Raw genomic sequence first — 17,853 nt, 5'->3', positions numbered from 1 at the left:
TGTGAGCTGCCTTAATGACTATCACCCAGTAGCACTCACATCTACAGTGATGAAATGCTTTGAGAGGTTGGTTATGACTAGACTGAACTCCTGCCTCAGCAAGGACCTGGATCCATTGCAATTTGCCTATCACCACAATAGGTGAATGTCAGACACAATCTCAATGGCTCTCCACATTACCTTAGACCACCTGGACAATATGAACAACTATCAGGATGCTGCTCGTTGACTACAGCTCAGCATTTAACACCATCATTCCCACAATCCTGATTGAGAAGATACAGAAACTGGACCTCTGTACCTCCCGCTGCAATTGGATCCTCAACTTCCTAACTGGAAGACCACAATTTGTGCGGATTAGTGATAATATCTCCTCCTCGCTGACGATCAACACTGGTGCACCTCAGGGGTGTGTGCTTAGCCCACTGCTCTACTCTCTCTATACTCATGACTGCGTGGCTAGGCATAGCTCAGATACCATCTATAAATTTGCTGACGATACAACCATTGGTAAAATCTCAGATGGAGATGAGAGGGTGTACAGGAGTAGGATGTACCATCTAGTGGAGTGGTGTCATAGCAACAACCTGGCACTCAATGTCAGTAAAACAAAAGAGCTGATTTGGACTTCAGGAAGGGTAAGACGAAGGAACACATACCAATCCTCATAGAGGGATCAGAAGTGGAGAGAGTGAGCAGTTTCAAGTTCCTGGGTGTCAAGATCTCTGAGGATCTAACCTGGTTCCGACATATCGATGCAGTTATTAAGAAGGCAAGACAGTGACTATACTTCATTAGAAGTTTGAAGAGATTTGGCATGTCAACAAATATCCTGACAGGCTGCATCGCTGTCTGGTCTGGGGAATACTGCACAGGACAGAAAGAAGCTGCAGAGGGTTGTAAATTTAGTCGGCTCCAGCTTGGGTACTAGCTTGCAAAATACCCAGGACGTCTTCAAGGAGCGGTGTCTCAGAAAGGCAGCGTCCATTACTAAGGACCTCCAGCACCCAGGGTATGCCCTTTTCTCACTGTTACCATCAGGTAGGAGGTACAGAAGCCTGAAGACACACATTCAGCGATTCAGGAACAGCTTCTTCCCCTCTGCCATCCGATTCCTAAATGGACATTGAACTCATGACACAACCTCACTTTTTTTTAGATATACAAAAATACATTATTTCTGTTTTTGCACAATTTTTAATCTTTTCGATATATGTATACTGTAATTGATTGATTGATTTTTCCCTTCTTGTTCTATTTTATGTATTGCATTGAGCTGCTGCTGCTAAGTTAACAAATGTCATGACATATGCCGGTGATAATAAACCTGACTCTAATTCTGATGTGCATTTCAGCTGGGTCAGCACAACATTTTGGGCTGAATGGCCTGTTCCTGTGCTGTCCTGTTCCATATTCTATGTTCTAACATAGGAGATGGTGTGAATTGAAAGGCTGAATAAGGTTCAGGTCAACACAATGAATAGGATGCTAGGAAGCAATGTGGAACAAAGGAACCATTCTGTACCTGTCCAGCAACCCCTGCAGACAGCAGCACAAGTAGATAATCTGGTTAAGAAGGTTTAAATGATAACTGTAAGCACAGGGGATTCTGCAGATGCTAGAAAACTTGAGCAACTCACAAAATGCTAGAGGAACTCAACAAGTCAGACAGCATCAATGGAGGTGAATTAACTGTGGATGTTTTGGGCCAAGACCCTTCATCAGGACTGGAAAGGAAGGGGGAAAGAAGCCAGAATAGGGTGGGAGGAGGGGAAGGAGTACAAATTGTCAATTAGAAATGCATGCATTAAGAAATGATACAATGTTTTTCCAGAATGATATCACAGAAACACATGACAAACCAAGACTGAAAAACTGACAAAAACGATATAATTATAACATATAGTTACAACAGTGCAAAGCAATACCATAACTTGATAAGAACAGACCATGGGCACGGTAAAGTCTCAAAGTCTCTCGAAAGTCCCACCATCTCACGCAGATGGTAAACCTCCAGCACCGCAAACTTGCCAATGCAGCATCCCGGAAGCATCCAACCCACAGTCCGACTCTGAGTCCGTCTGAAAACTCCGAGCCTCCGACCAGCTGTCCAACACCAATGCACCGAGCACCATCTCTGCCGAGCGCTTTGACCCCAGCCCCGGCAACAGGCAATAGGCAAAGCCGAGGATTTGGGGCCTTCCCGCCGGAGATTCTCGATCACACAGTAGCAGTGGCAGTGAAGCAGGCATTTCAGAAGTTTCTCCAGATGTTCCTCCGTGCTCCTTCACGTCTGTCTCTATCAAATCAGGATTGTACACGGCATCCTACTTCACAGATACGATATCTGTGATGATACGATGTGCTTAGTGGTAGGATCCTGGTGGAGATGGCAGCAGTTACAGAGAATGATTTGCCAGATACAGATGCTCGTGAGGTGGTAGATTAAGACAAGGGGAACCCTATCCCTGTTGTGGCACCAGCAGGGTGGATGAGGGCAGTTGTACAGGAAATGGATGGGATGCAGGTGAGGGCAGCATCGATGGTGATGGAAAATGAAGAGGACGTCTTGTACATTCTCATCCTGAGAAGTGAGTGGGCAAGGGGTATAGTGAAGAAAACTGTGAAAGTCTGTCTCCGGAAATGAGAAAGGGAGATCAGGAAAGGTGAGAGGTGTCAGAGATGGGTCAAGTAATACTCTCACAACATTTAAGTAATATAATAAATAATAGAAATACACAGAACTCTACAAGATGGGTGCTAGAAAATGGAATATGTAGTTACGTCCAGCGCAGGTGTGATGGCCCAAAGGGTCTCCCCCTTCTACGACCCTCTGACTTTACAAGTCTCTAACATAAATCCAGCAATACACACACACATTTGTAATCAAGAGAAAAAACAACTCACACCGCAGTCCTTAAAACCTTAGCTTCCTGTTCGGAGGAAGGGAGATAAGAAGCTGAGCAAATACAATTCTGAACAGACATCAGCATCCAGACTGGATGCTTCACAGTAGCAACATGAGGAAGTTATATGCTTTGCATAAGCCCAACGTTAGTGTACAGTGCAGAACAAACGGAGAAACTTTTATATGCATATATGGAGTAATGTGTACAGTTCTGGTCACCGAATTATAGGAAAGATGTCAACAAAATAGAGAGAGTACAGAGATGATTTACTAGAATGTTGCCTGGGTTTCATCACCTAAGTTACAGAGAAAGGTTGAACAAGTTGGGTCTTTATTCTTTGGAGCGTAGAAGGTTGAGGGGGGACTTGATAGAAGTATTTAAAATTATGAGGGGGATAGATAGAGTTGATGTGGATAGGCTTTTTCCATTGAGAGTGGGGGAGATTCAAACAAGAGGACATCAGTTGAGAGTTAAGGGGCAAAAGTTTAAGGGTAACATGAAGGGGAACTTCTTTACTCAGAGAGTGGTAGCTGTGTGGAACGAGCTTCCAGCAGAAGTGGTTGAGGCAGGTTCGATGTTGTCGTTTAAAGTTAAATTGGAAAGCTATATGGACAGGAAAGGAATGGAAAGGAATGGGCTGAGTGCAGGTGGGTGGGACTAGGTGAGAGTAAGAGTTCGGCACGGACCAGAAGGGCCAAGATGACCTGTTTCCGTGCTGTAATTGTTATATGGCTATATGGCACTATTATATGTACAGATCACTTCTACTCAAGAAATGAAAAGATTCATTAATTACAGTTGCAACCAATACAACATATTTGGGATGAACATCTTTTCATTAACAATGATACCTCCGGTCCCTTTGATCTTTTCTATTTTAGCTGCAATCCAGATCTTGGATATTCTGTTCTCAAATAAAGACAACACCTCTTGATTCTGAGAACAGATGCATGGTTGATCAACTTTCCCACTCATAGGTTTCCGCAGGAAGAACAAAAATCACTGGACTTTTGGAATCTTCACCTGCAAGCTCCAAGTATTCATCCTCCTAGGCAGTGTATGATTATCCTAGACTTTATCAGCATCCTCTGCCATCAGCCTCAAATTTTTATAGGTTTTGACTGGTGGGTTCAAAATGAATGGAAACTTGCATTTCTAACAAGCTTTAAGAAATCAAATATTCTCATATTCCCTTAGTTGGAGCCCATTCAGTTCATCGAGTCTATGCCAGATCTCAGAGCATTTTCAATCAGTCCCAATCCCCATATGCAGTCCTGTAACTTCTTCTCATGTCCACACATCACTCCACCCCAATTTTCTTGTCTCTCAACTAAGCTCAGGTTATTTTTTATGAGTGTCCAGTGGAAAGCATTCTGACTGATAGCATCACAGCCTGGTATGGAAACGCCAATGTGCAGAAATGCAAGAGTCTAAAGAGAATGGTGGACGCAGTCAGTTTCATCACTCGTACAAATCTCAGCAGTGGACATTACAAGGGGCAATATCTCAGGAAAGTGAGATCCCGTCCATCAAGGATTCCCACCTATTGACCCATGCCCACTTCTCGATACTGCCACCAGGCAGGACGTAGAGGAGCCTGAAGACCCACACTTCAGTGTTCAACCACAGCTTCACTTCCACCAGGGTGGAGCTAGGATGGCACTTAACAACAAGTCCTTTGAGCTCAACTGCAGAAACAGTTAAATCTCTATCTTTCCTTTTCAAGGCGGATGGGGTTGTCGAAAACCCTGATCTAGAGTTACACTCAAACTTCAGTTCTTTGCGGTGGTGGGAACTACTCCCGGGGACTCTAGGCTGGCCACTTTTTGATATCCCAAGGACGATGCCTCGAAGAAAAGCGGCCCTTTGGGGTTCCAAGAAGTTGCGGGAGAAAACAGAACCTCGGGAACACCGGATCAGCTGTTGGAGGCTCTGCACTCGACGAATCGCACTCACTCTTCCTTATCGGTAGGGAGGTTTGCTGCCAATTCTTGAGTTGGAGAACTCAGGCGGGGGTAGAGCACAGTGGGGAGCAATGCGGCAGACTTTATCATTGCAAATCAGCCTGTTGTGTTGTTATAGAAACACAGAAAACCTACAGCACAATACAGGCCCTTCGGCCCACAAATTTGCACGGAACATGTCCCTACCTTAGAAATTACTGGGGTTGCCCATAGCCCTCTATTTTTCTAAGCTCCACGCACCTACCTAAAAGTCTCTTAAAAGACCCTATTGTATCCGCCTCCACCACCGTTGTTAGCAGCCCATTCCATGCACTCACCACTCTCTGCATAAAAATCTTACCCCTGACATCTCCTCTGTACCTACTCCCAAGCACCTTAAACTTGTGCCCTCTTGCGGCAGCCATTTCAGCCCCGGGAAAAAGCCTCTGACTATCCACACGATCAATGCCTCTCATCATGTCTTCCCTCTCGCAGTGAAAGGGTGACACCTCTCTGTCCCTTTATTGGGAAGAGGGAGAGAGCCTGTAGCATGTCGAACTGTCGGGGAGAACAATCTGTTTTTTAACACGAAATAATCTACAGATGCTGGGATCAAAGCGACACTCACAACACGCTGAAGGAACTCAACAGGTCGGGCAGCATCCGTGGAAACGATGGGTCGACGTTTTGGGCCAGAACCCATCAACAGGACTGTAGAGGGAAGGGGCAGAGGCCCTATAAAGAAGGTGGGGGGAGGGTGGGAAGGAGAAGGCTGGTAGGTTCCAGGTGAAAAACCAGTAAGGGGAAAGATAAAGGGGTTGGGGAGGGGAAGCAGGGAGGTGATAGGCAGGAAAGGTGAAGAAGGAATAGGGGAAAACACAATGGGTAGTGGAAGGAGGCGGAACCATGAGGGGGGTGATAGGCAGCTGGCGGAGGGGGCAGAGTGACATAGGGATAGAGGAAGGGAGGGGGAGGGAATTACCGGAAGTTGGAGAATTCTATGTTCATACCAAGGGGCTGGAGACTACCTAGACGGTATGTGAGGTGTTGCTCCTCCAACCTGAGTTTACCCTCATCATAGCAGTAGAGGAGGCCATGTATGGACATATCCAAATGGGAATGGGAAGCAGAGTTGAAGTGGGTGGCTATTGGGAGATCCTGTCTGTTGTGGCGGATGGAGTGGAGGTGTTCGACGAAGTGGTCCCCCAATCTGCATCGGGTTTTACCGATGTAGAGGAGGCCGCACCGGGAGCACCGGATGCAACAGGTGACCCCAACAGACTCACAAGTGAAGTGTTGTCTCACCTGGAAGAACTGTTTGGGGCCCTGAATGGTGGCAAGAGAGGAGGTGTAGGGACAGGCATAGCACTTGCGTTTACAGGGATAAGTGCCGGGTGGGAGATCCGTGGGGATGGACGTGCGGATAAGTGAGTCATGGAGGGATCGATCCCTGTGGAAAGCGGAGAGGGGTGGAGAGGGAAAGATGTGCTTAGTGGTGGGGTCCTGTTAAAGGTGGTGGAAGTTGCGGAGGATAATGTGCGGGATCCGGAGGCTGGTGGGGTGGTAGGTGAGGACAAGGGGAACTCTGTCCCTGTTGTGGTGGCCGGAGGATGGGGTGAGGACCGAAGTGCGGGAAATGGAGGAGATGCAGGTTAGGGCATCATTGATGACGGTAGAAGGGAAACCACCATCCTTACGAAGGGCTTCGGCCCGAAATGTCGACCTATCGTTTCCATGGATGCTGCCCGACAATCCGTTTTTTGTTGTACCAGATCATGGTCTTTCTTGGGGGCTTTGCTGTTGTTTGTTTGGTGGGTGGAGGGTGCTGATACTCTTTTTTTTTGCTGAAGTAAACTATCAGGACTATCTGGGAGGCTGCAAACTCCATAGTGTGCTGGCTTCCGATAGCAGATGGGTGACCACCAGGAAAAGTAAACAATGAGTGCAGAGTTCCCCTGTGGTCATAGCTCTCAAAAACAAGTATACCCCTTTGGATAGTGCTGAGGGGATAAGCTATCAGGGCACAGCAGCAGTAGGCAGGCCAGGGGCACTGCGGCCGGCTCTCAGACTCAGTAGGGAAGGGTAAAGTCAGGAAGAGTGATAGTGATAGGAGGCTCAATGGTTAGGAGGACAGACAGCTGACTCTGTGGGCATGAAAGACAAGCTAGGGAGGAGAAGATGGCAGTGCGACGCAGCGAGCACGGCCATTCTGAATTGATATTGATATGTGTTAACTAGGGGGACGTGCACAATCCTGATTTGATGGAGACAGACGTGAGAAGCACGGAGGAACATCTGGAGAAACTTCTGAAATGCCCGCTTCGCTGCCGCTGCTGCTGTGTGATCGAGAATCTCTGGAGGGGAAGGCCCCAAATCCTTGGCTTTGCCTATTGCCTGTTGCCGGGGCCGGGGTCAAAGCGCTCAGCAGAGATGGTGCTCGGTGTTCGGTGTCGGAGAGCTGGTCGGAGGCTCAGAGTTTTCAGACGGACTGGGAGTCGGACTGTGGTCGGATGCTTCCAGGATGCTTCATCGGCAAGTTGGCGGCGCTGGAGGTTCACTATCTGTGTGAGATGATGGGACTTTCGAGAGACTTTGAGACTTTTACCATGCCCATGGTCTGTTCTTATCAAATTACAGTATTGCTTTGCACTGTTGTAACTATATGTTATAATTATGTGGTTTTTGTCAGTTTTTCAGTCGGTTTGTCATGTGTTTCTGTGATATCATTCTGGAAAAAACATTGTATCGTTTCTTAATGCATGTATTACTAAATGACAGTAAAAGAGGACTGCTTGTCCTCATAATCTAATCTAGGGTGGTGTGTTCCCTCCCAGGTTCTAGGATCCAGGATGTCTCAGAGTGGCTGCAGAAGTTTCTCAAGAGGGAGGGTGAACAGCCAGAGGTCACTGTGCAGATTGGCACCAATAGCATAGGTAGAAAGGCGGAAGAGGTCCTGTGCAGTGAATATAGGGAACTAAGGAAGAGGCTGAAGAGCAGGAACCTCCCAGTGCCACGTGCTAGTCAAAGCAAGAATAGGATAATAGTACAGATGAATGAGTGGCTAAGGGAGTAGTTCGGGGGCAGGGTTTCAGATTTCTAGGTCACAGGGATCTCTTCTGGGGAAAGTATAACCTGTACAAAAAGGATGGATTACATCTGGATCCGAAGGAGACCAATATCCTGGCAGTCTGGTTTTCTCGAGCTGTTGGGGAGGGTTTAAACTAGGTTGGCAGGGGGATGGGAACCGGAGTGATAGGGGCAGTTGGTATACAAGTAGATGCAGTGTGTAGTGAGACTGTGAGGAAGGACAGGCAGATGATAGGGCAAAATTGTAGTCAGTGGGATGAGCTGAAATGTAACATGGGGGAAAGATCAAAAAGGACTGAAGGTGTGAGTGCACGCAGTATCTGGAATAAGGTAGGTGATCTTAAAGCGCAGTTCGAGATTGGCAGGTATGACTTTGTGGATATCACTGAGTCATGGCTGAAAGAAGATCACTGTTGGGAGGTTAACATCCAAGGATACACATTATATCCAAGGGATAGGCAGGTAGGCAGAGGGGATGGGGTAGCCCTTAGAAAGAGGTGACATAGGATCGGACAAAGTAAAATTCTTGTGAGAAGAGTTAAGAAACTGCAAGGGTACGAAGACCTTGATGGGAGTTATATACAGGCTTCTGAATAGCAGCCAGGATATGGGATATAAATTTCAATAAGAAATAGAAAAGGCCTGGAAAAACAGCAGTGTTACAATGGTCATGGGGGATTTCAATATATAGGTAGATTGGGAAAATCACGTTGGTGCTGGATCCCAAGAGAGGAATTTGTAGAATGCCTATGAGGTGGGCTTTTAGAACAGCCCACTAGGGGAAAGACAATTCTGAATTGGGTGTTGTGTAATGAACCAGATTAGGGATTAGGGAGGTAAAGGAATCCTTGGGAGATAAGGATCATAATATAATAGAATTCACCCCACAGCTCAAGAGGGAGAAGATACAGTCAGATGTATCAGTATTACAGTGTAGTAAAGGGAATTAAAAAGGCATGAGAGCAGGCCAAAGTTGATTGGAAGGGAACACGAGCAGGGATGATGGCAGAACAGCAATACGTGAATTTCTGGGAGCAATTCGGAAGGTGCAGGATAGATACGTCCCAAAGGTGAAGTATTCTAAAGGGAGGCTGGGGCACCTGTGGGTGACAAGGGAAGTCTAAGATAGCATGAAAGTGAAGGAGAGGGCACTAATTAGTGGGAAGTTAGAGGATTGAGAAGCTTTTAAACATCAACAGAAGGCAACTAAAAACCATGAGGAAAGAAAATATGAAAGTAAGCTAGCCAATAATACCAAAGAGGATAGCAGAATTTTTTCCAAATATATAAAGAGTAAAAGGATATTGGACCACTGGAGAATGACGCTGAAGAGATAGAGATGGGGGACAAAAATGGCAGATGAACTTAGTAAGTGTTTTGCATCGGACTTCACTGTGGAAGTCATTAGCAGTGTGCCAGAAACTCGAGAGTGTCAGGGGACAGAAGTGAGTGTAGTTGTTATTACTAAGGAGAAGGTGCTTGAAAAGCTGAAAGGACTGAAGGTAGATAACTCACGTGGACCAGATGGACTGCAGCCAAGGTTTCTGCAAGAGATAGCTGAACAGATTGTGAAAATATTAGTAATGATCTTTCAAGAATCATTAGATTCTGGAACGGTTCCAGAGGACTTGAAAACTGCAAGTGCTATTCTACTTTTTAAGAAGAGAGGGAGGCAAAATACAGGAAATTATAGGCCAGTTAGCCTGACCTCAGTGGTTCATAAAATGTTGCAGTCTAATGCTCATGAACCAATAGTCCAACAGTGCTGCCCTTTCCCTTTTGTATTGGACGCCTAAACTTCTCCAGTATGAAACTTCCTAAATGTCATCTGAAAATCACTCTCTTGTTTCATGTAATCCCGGCAGGCAATGCGGCTGGTCCCCAGTGCTCAAGCACAATAGCTTATTTCCTGGGCTCATCAGGACTCTGCGCTGTTGGGACTGGAGTCACTGAAGTCAAAAAGGCCAACCACAGTAGTGGTAAGTGGACTAAATCAACTTTTCCTTTGCCAAAGGCCATTACTAACCCAGCTGAGAATGTAAGCTTCTTGCTTTTGTGATAACGTATGAAAACCAAACTCCTCTCCATTGACTTAGCCTATACTTCTTGTGGTCCCAGCACAGATCCCTGTGGAACATTGTCCAGCTTGAATAAGTCCCTTCCACCACAACCCTCTGACTTCTACATGCAAGCCAGTTCTGAATCCAAATTGCCAATTCACTGAGGACCCCATGCATCTTAATCTTCTGGATTAGCCTCTCATGAGGGACTTTAAAATATCTAAAGTCTGAAAATCTAAAATAAATTCTGAACTTACTAGAAATGCACATTTATCAAACAAATGAAAACTTTTAAAGAAATTATCTTGATCATTTTCTCTCATTGCCTTAACAATGAGCTCATTTCCTGAATATTTTTTTTTGTCGGTCACTTTGACAAACAACATGCTGAGTTTTCTACCCAATTCTGGACCTCCCAAATTTCATCATTCACATAAGGTTAGTTAGAATTGCAAAACAATCTTCAAGAAACGATTTGCTGAGCACTGACAGCAGTGCCACAGGAACATCAAGGCTCAGACTGGTAAGTAATGAACTCGGTTGCTTGGATTCTAATCACTTAATGAATATTTGTAGAATATATTAAAATCTGACAGAGGAACATTATTTCTTCATTAGCAGTTCCTGGATGATGAAGTCAATGTGGACTGCAAGTGAGGGAGGAGTGTGCTTGTTGAGATGGTGGGGAAGAGGGAGGCAGAAGTAACTCAGGCAGTGGATGCATAATGCCCATAATCATGCTGGCAATCTGTGTGCATCTGAGGAATGGCCTTGAGGTTCCCAAACATTCTAATTGATCTTCTCCTCTATGAGTGGTCACAGGTCAAAGTCTCCCAGGAGTCAGTAGGAGTGTTGAGTTACATCTTTGGATGTTTTCCTTGGTCTCCTTGTTGACCTGGTACAACAGTGCTGGAAATAAAGTGTTTGCCTTGGGGCTGCAATTCCCATATTTTGTCATCATCTTCCTGTGGATTCTCAATGACACCCGAATGCTCATCCTCCGTTTTCAGCTACTCTGGCGGATGTGTGTCGGTTGGGGTTGGGCTGGGGGTGGGAGATGTCCAGCTGATCAGATTGTTTTTATCGTACAGAATGCAAACATGTGTTCCATCCCAACTGGCCCACGGTGGCCTAGATTCCCATTTGATTGTGTTTGGCCCATATCCTTTCCTATCCATGTCCCTGTCCAAGTGCCATTAAAATGATGTTAACATACTATACCTGCATCAGCCATTTCCTTTGGCAGCTCACGACCTATACAGGATCACAGAGGACCACCAACTACACCACTGGGCCATCCGATTTTTCATTTAAAAGAAATCCACAAGGAGAAATAAATTTACTGAGCCGGTGCCAAAGAGAAAGAAAGGTAAGGAGTACATCTGTGGGAATTTGATGTGAAAGTTGAAAAGAAGTTGGGGTATCATATTATTGAGAAAGCTGGCTAGGTGGATTGAGAATTGACTTGTCCACAGAAACCAGAGGGTGGCAGTAGATGGAACATATTCTGCCTGGGGGTTGGTGACAAGTGGTGTTCCTCGGGGCTCTGTTCTCGGACATCTGCTCTTTGAGATTTTTTAAAATAAATTTATTGAATGAAGTGAAAGGATGCACTGCAGACGACATAATGGTTGGTTATGGTGTGGATGGTGTAGGAAGGTTGAAATAGCTTAAAACTGACATTGATAGGATGCGGAGCTGGGCTGGGCAGATGGAGTTCAATCTGGAGAAGTGTGAAGTGATTCACTTTGCAAGGTCAAACTTGAAGGTAGAGAACAGGGTTAATGGTAGAAGAAACAGGGGGCTCCTGGGATCCAGGTCTATAGATCCTTCAAAGTCTAGGGCAAGGTGATAGGGTTGTTAAGAAGGGGTACAATATATGTTGACCTTCACTAGTTGGTGCACTGAGTTCAAGAGCCTTGATGTAATGTTACAACTCGATAAAACTCTAGTTAGACCACATGGACTACTGGTTGCCTCATCATAAGGCTGTGGAAAGTGGGCAGGATGCTACCTGGACTAATCAACATGTCTTATGAAGAAAGTCTGAGTGAGCTAGGGCTTTTCTCTTTGGAGCAAAGGAGGACGAGAGGAGACTTGATAGAGGTGTTCAAGGTTATAAAAGGCATAGACAGAGTGGGCGTCCGGCACCTATTACAAACAAGAGAGAATCTGCTGATGCCGGAAATCCCAACAACACACACAAAATGCTGGAGGAGCTCAGTATGCCAGGCAGCACAGTTGACGTTGCGGGCGGAGATCCTTCAGCAGGGCTGGAGAAAAGAAGCAGCGGAGTAGATTTAAAAGGTGGGGGAGGGGAGAGAGAAACACAAGGTGATGGGTGATACCTGAAGCGGGTGGGGCGGGTGGATGAAGTAAAGAGCTGGGAAGCTGATTGGTGAAAGAGACACATGGCTGGAGAAGGGGGTGTCTGATAGAAGGGGACAGAAGGCCGTGGAAGAAAGAAAAGGGGGAGAAGAGCCCCAGAAAGAGGCAATGGGCAGGCAAGGAGATAAGGTGAGAAGGTGAAAGACGGAAAAGAGGATGGGGAATGGTGAAGTGGGGGAGGAGGAGACATTACTGGAAGTTTAAGAAATTGATGTTCATGCAAGCAGGTTGGAGGCTACCCAGACGGAATACAAGGTGTTGTTCTTCCAACCCAAGTGCGGCCTCATCACAGCAGTGGAGAAGGCCAGGAATAGACATATTGGAATGGGAATGGGAAGTGGAAATAAAATGGTTGGCCTCTGGAAGATCCCATTTTTTCTGGTGAACAGAGCATAGGTGCTTGGCAAAGTGCTCTCCTAATCTACGTAGGGTCTCACCAATATACAGGAGGCCACACTGGAAGCACTGGATTCAATAGATGATCCCAACGGACACACAGGTAAGTGTCACCTCACCTGGAAGGACTATTTCTGGCTCTGAATAGTGGTGATGGAAGAGGTGTAGGGGCAGGTGTAGCACTCATCCCACTTGCAAGGATAAATGCCAGGAGGGAGATCAGTGGGTAGGGACAAATGGACAAGAGAGTCTCGTAGGGAGCAATTCCTGCGGAAAGCAGGAAGTGGGGGGTGAGGGTAAGATGTGCTTGGTGCTGGGATCCCGTTGAAGATGGCGGAAGCTGTGGAGAACTATCTGCTTGACACTAAGGTTAGTGGGGTGGTAGGTGAGGGCAAGAGGAACTCTATCCCTGGTAGGGTGGTGGGAGGATGGGGTGAGAGCAGATATACGTGAAATGGAAGAGATGCAGTTGATGGAGGAAGGGGAGCCCCTTTCTCTGAAGAAGGAGGACATCTCCTTTGTTCAGAAAGAAAAGCCTCAGCCTGAGAGCAGATGCAGCAGAGATGGAGGAATTGAGAGAAGGGAGATGGTGTTTTTACAAGTAACAGGGTGGGAGGAGGTATAGTCCAGGTAGCTGTGAGAGTCCTGGGTTTGTAATAGACATCAGAAGAACAGCCGTCTCCAGAGAGGGAGAGAGGCAAAGACATTCAGAAAGGTGAGGGAGGTGTCAAAAATGGACCAGGTAAATTTGAGGTCAGGGCTGAAGCACCTATTTCTCAGGGTGGAAATGGCAAATACAAGAGGCACAATTTTAAGATAATTGGAAGAAAATATAGGGGATGTCAGAGGTAGGGTATTCTGTTAACAGCAAGTTATGGGTGTATGGAATGCGCAGCCAGAAGTGATGGCAAAGACCTACACACAGCTCTGTGGGAACCTTCAAGGTGATGGCCTCCCTTTTCCAAAAGGAATTTGGGAACAATCTGAACAAAATTAAACTCAGAGGTGGAAATTCAGGGGAAAATAGATGGGAAACTGGTGTGTGAAGGATGGCAGTTGGAGAATGGGATGGCAGTACAGAAATTAAGGAGGACACAATAAGGGGCTTATCATATAATTTTAAATTCACACGAATGCTTGGGATTCAAAAACTCAGCGATTTAAGGACTAGAAGACTCATTTTTTATAAAGAGTAAAGTTAAGACTCTGCTGAAGGCTGTGTGTATTATGCATAACAGGTCAATGCATGACATTAAGATAAAACATGTCTGCAGTCATTATTTGATGTTTTGCAATACAGTGAGGGCACAGATAGGGTGAATGAACAGTTCTGTCCGTGGTTTTGAGGAAGCGTGAACTAGTTGGCAGAGATTTAATGTGAGAGGGCAGTGATCTAACAGAAACCCGAGGGGCAACTTTTGCACCCAGGGAATAATTTATAATATGGAATGAGTTGACAGGAAGTGGCTGAGGCAGATAACATTAACAATGCTTAAAAAACATTTGGATGGGTACACGGACAGGAAAGGCTTAGAATAGGGATTCCCAACATTTTTTCATGCCATGGACCCCCTAGCATTAACCGAGGGGTCCATGGACAACAGGTTGGGAACTCCTGGCTTAGCAGGATATGGGCCAAATTCAGGCAAGTAGCATCAGCTTAGGTGGGCATCTTGGTCAGCATGGGCCAGTTGGGCCGAAGGGCCTGTTTCTATGCTGTATCACTCTAATTTTTGCAGATCACCAAACATGATGCAAAGCTAGACAATCAACTTAAATCCTTTTTTATTTGTTCATGTTCTTATACTTGTAGATGGCTTCCACGGAGGAAACAAGCAATTCATCAGCTACAGTCAGAACTAATGAAACGTGCTTCTTGGATGAACAATTCCTCACAAGATTGATGCCTCCAGCACTTACAATCTTCTTCATTTTAGCTGTAAGCTTTAACAGTCTAGTGCTATGGATATTCTGTTCACAAGTGAAGAAAAAGGCCCCAATTGATATTTTGATGTTAAATCTGTGTCTGGGTGATCTGCTTTTCTCAATCACCTATCCGCTTGTAATCAGTTACCACAGCAACAACCACTGGATATTTGGAGAATTTATGTGCAAACTCCAAACCTTCTTCATTTATTTCATCTTGATGGCAAGTACTTTCTTCCTGACGTGCATCAGTAATTATCGATGTTACATGGTCCTCAAACCCATTCAGTCCAAAAACAGGATTACAAAGAAATGTACCATTACCCTTTCTATCTTCATCTGGTTGTTAGCTGGCTTTGTTACATCCCCGGCTTTTTATCGGACCACTGCCTTTGAAATGAATGGAAGATTATGTTGTATGAGCTTTAATCATCCACAAATCAAGGAAGTATTACAATCTTCCACAGTTAAGTTATTTATTTTGTCCTTTGGAATTCCATTGGCTTCCTTGCTGGTGTCAACTTTACTTGTTCAAAGGAAACTGGCCAATTTAACATTAGCTGCACATTCACAAAAAAAACAATATGCTGTCCGGATGATGATAGTCATATTGTGCATCTTTGTAATATGCTTTCTTCCTGTAAATGTAGCACGCTTAGTTATTTCCACTGTGGGTGTGAAGAACTGCACACTTTTCCAACAACTTGGAGTAGCTTACTACTGCTGTCTTCTTGCCATTTATTCCAATACTGTCCTGGATCCTATTGTGTACTTCTACGCCAGCACCAAATATCGGACAATACTCATTAACACCATTAAAGGCGTGGGCTTTTGTAACAAACTGCCTACAGTAGCCAGCAACTCCACAACCACCAACGAGTCAAGAGTGTGACAATTGATGTAAGGAGCCAATGATTTACTCTCAGTGGCCACTTGCTTTATCATGCATCTTCTGTACCTAATAAAGTGGCCACTGTGTATATATTCATGGTCTGCTGCTGCCCATTCACTTCAAGATTCGACGTGTTCTGCGTTCAGTGATGCCCTTCTGCACACCACAGTTGGAAGCATGATTATCTGAGTGACTGTCGTCTTCCTGTCAGTTTGAACCAGTCTGGCCAATCCCTTGAGGCGTTTCTGCCCACAGAACTGCTGCTCACTGGAAGTTTTCTGTTTCTCACACCATTTTCTATAAACTCCAGAGGATGTTGTGTGTGAAAATCTCAGGAGACCAGCAGTTTCTCAGATTTGTAAACCACCCCATCCAGCACCAACAATCATTCCACAGTCAAAGTCATTTAGATCAAATTTCCCCTGTTCTGATGTTTCGTCTGAACAATTGAACCTCTTGACCATGCTCTTATGCAGTGCATTGCTGCATATAATTGGCTGATTAGTTATTTGCATTAATGAGCAGGTGTACAGGTGAACTAATAAAGTGGCCATGAAGTGTAGGACGTACTGACACAAGCCTAACTTTATTTCAAATGAATGCAATCTTCACAGTAATATCAGAGCTTTATTTCATCTTTGCACTTCAAGACAAATGTCAAACTTAGACTAAGTGAGCTGTTCCAGCAGTTCAAGCCACCATTACCACTACATGGAACTAGTCTAGTATTATTCTTTAACATACTCCAAAACAGATTAACTGGCTGTTCTTTTTTAAAATTTCTTGTGTTTAAATGCTTGCTGTGGTACCAATAGGCAGGTGTTTTCAGCCAAGTTCAAAAGTGAGTGATTATGATATGCTTCACTGAAAACATCTTGAAAATGGGCATCTAAGATACTTGTAGATTCTTGGCAATAATTGTTTTGTTTGTAATTCCCCATATCTATACAAATAAAGCTACTCCCATGAGTATGTCTGCCTATACAAATAAAAACATTGAATTGACAGAGTTTCTGACCATTTATGCATCTAAAAACCATAAGACCTGAAAGTGTTGTTAATGAAAAGAATGATGGAATGAATTCTAAAATACATTGTCAAGTGATCCACATCTACAGAGAGTGAGAGAGCACAAGCGAATAAATAGATCAGCTACAATCTACCAAACTGCATATATAGGCATTTGGTCCAGACCTCAAAATGAAGTTAGTGCTTATAAACCCATCCATCTTCCAGTTAGGAGAAACATTCAGGCGAGTGGACTGAAGATAAAAAATGAGGGAGATTGACATCAGGAGAGATCAAGAGAGAAAGAATGGACAGATTCCAAAACAGCAACGTTCAGTTTGTCCTTGTTCTCTAGTGTGACCGCTGATTTCCCATCTCAATTCAGTCTCAGCTGATGGAAATATCAGTGGGCTGATTGTTTTAACACAAGTCTGTTATACAGCCCATCATGGTCCAACTTTCAAGAAAATTTCCACAAGGAGAATTAAAAGTACAAACAGCCTGAAATGGCTTCTGTACTATCAACTGGGATCACCTTAGTCTGAAAGTTCAGAGGAGGCAAAGTTGTTAAAAGGCAAGCTTTTTGAGTTAGTGTGTAGATAACACTAGACCTAATCTTTGTGAATGTGTCTGGGCAATAGTGGTGTCAGTGGGAGAGGATTTTAGAAATATTGACTGTAACTCTAAGTTTCAAGGATATAACAGAGAAAGCCAAGGTTAGACTGGAAATGCTGTGTTGAATATTCTTCAATATATGACACGACACAGGGAAAGCGGACTGAAGGCAGATAAATCTATAAATAATATGGGAGTCATTTGCCAATGAAACGATGAGAATTCAGGACTATGGTGAAAGGCAAAGACAACAAAGGAACACTGGATGTCAAGGAGCATGGAGAATCAAGAAAAAATGTCAAAGGTTAGATAAGGAATCAAAAGGGGAATTTATAAAGAACTGCAAACAGGAGACATCCAACAGGGCATCAACTGTGAAGGGCGTGCGTAAAAAGTAATTGGGAGAACAAAGTGGAGGTATGCAATAGAACTGGCAGCAAGGTTAAGGAAAATCCCAAAGCATTTTTATATTAGTTGCAGAAAGGCACCCAGGGAAAGAATTGGGCCCACAGAAGACAAAGTGGAAACCCATGTACGGAGTCAGAGAATGTAGTTGAGGTGTTAAATATATTCCTCATCTGAGTTCAGTAAGGAGGACAGTTTTGTTGGATAATTCAGGGAAGGGGAGG

At 44.7% G+C, this 17,853-nt stretch overlaps 1 protein-coding gene across 1 annotated transcript; it reads left to right on the top strand.

Moving 5' to 3' along the window:
* Window positions 1-10,461: 10,461 nt before the first annotated feature.
* Window positions 10,462-16,606, top strand: LOC140187543 (lysophosphatidic acid receptor 6-like). The gene is made up of 3 exons (XM_072242923.1): window positions 10,462-10,522; window positions 11,246-11,368; window positions 14,597-16,606. The coding sequence occupies exon 3, from the start codon at window positions 14,597-14,599 to the stop codon at window positions 15,599-15,601; it is 1,005 nt and encodes a 334-aa protein (XP_072099024.1). The 5' UTR covers window positions 10,462-10,522; window positions 11,246-11,368; the 3' UTR covers window positions 15,602-16,606.
* The last annotated feature ends 1,247 nt before the right edge of the window (window positions 16,607-17,853 follow it).

Source organism: Mobula birostris, chromosome 25 (genome assembly GCF_030028105.1).
Source record: "Mobula birostris isolate sMobBir1 chromosome 25, sMobBir1.hap1, whole genome shotgun sequence".
Classification (NCBI taxonomy): Eukaryota; Metazoa; Chordata; class Chondrichthyes; order Myliobatiformes; family Myliobatidae; genus Mobula; species Mobula birostris.
This window is presented reverse-complemented; position numbering and strand designations above follow the sequence as displayed.

Coding starts and splice junctions, on each gene's coding strand:
- LOC140187543 (XM_072242923.1), top strand. CDS start 14,597: ATGGCTTCCACGGAGGAAACAAGCAATTCATCAGCTACAGTCAGAACT.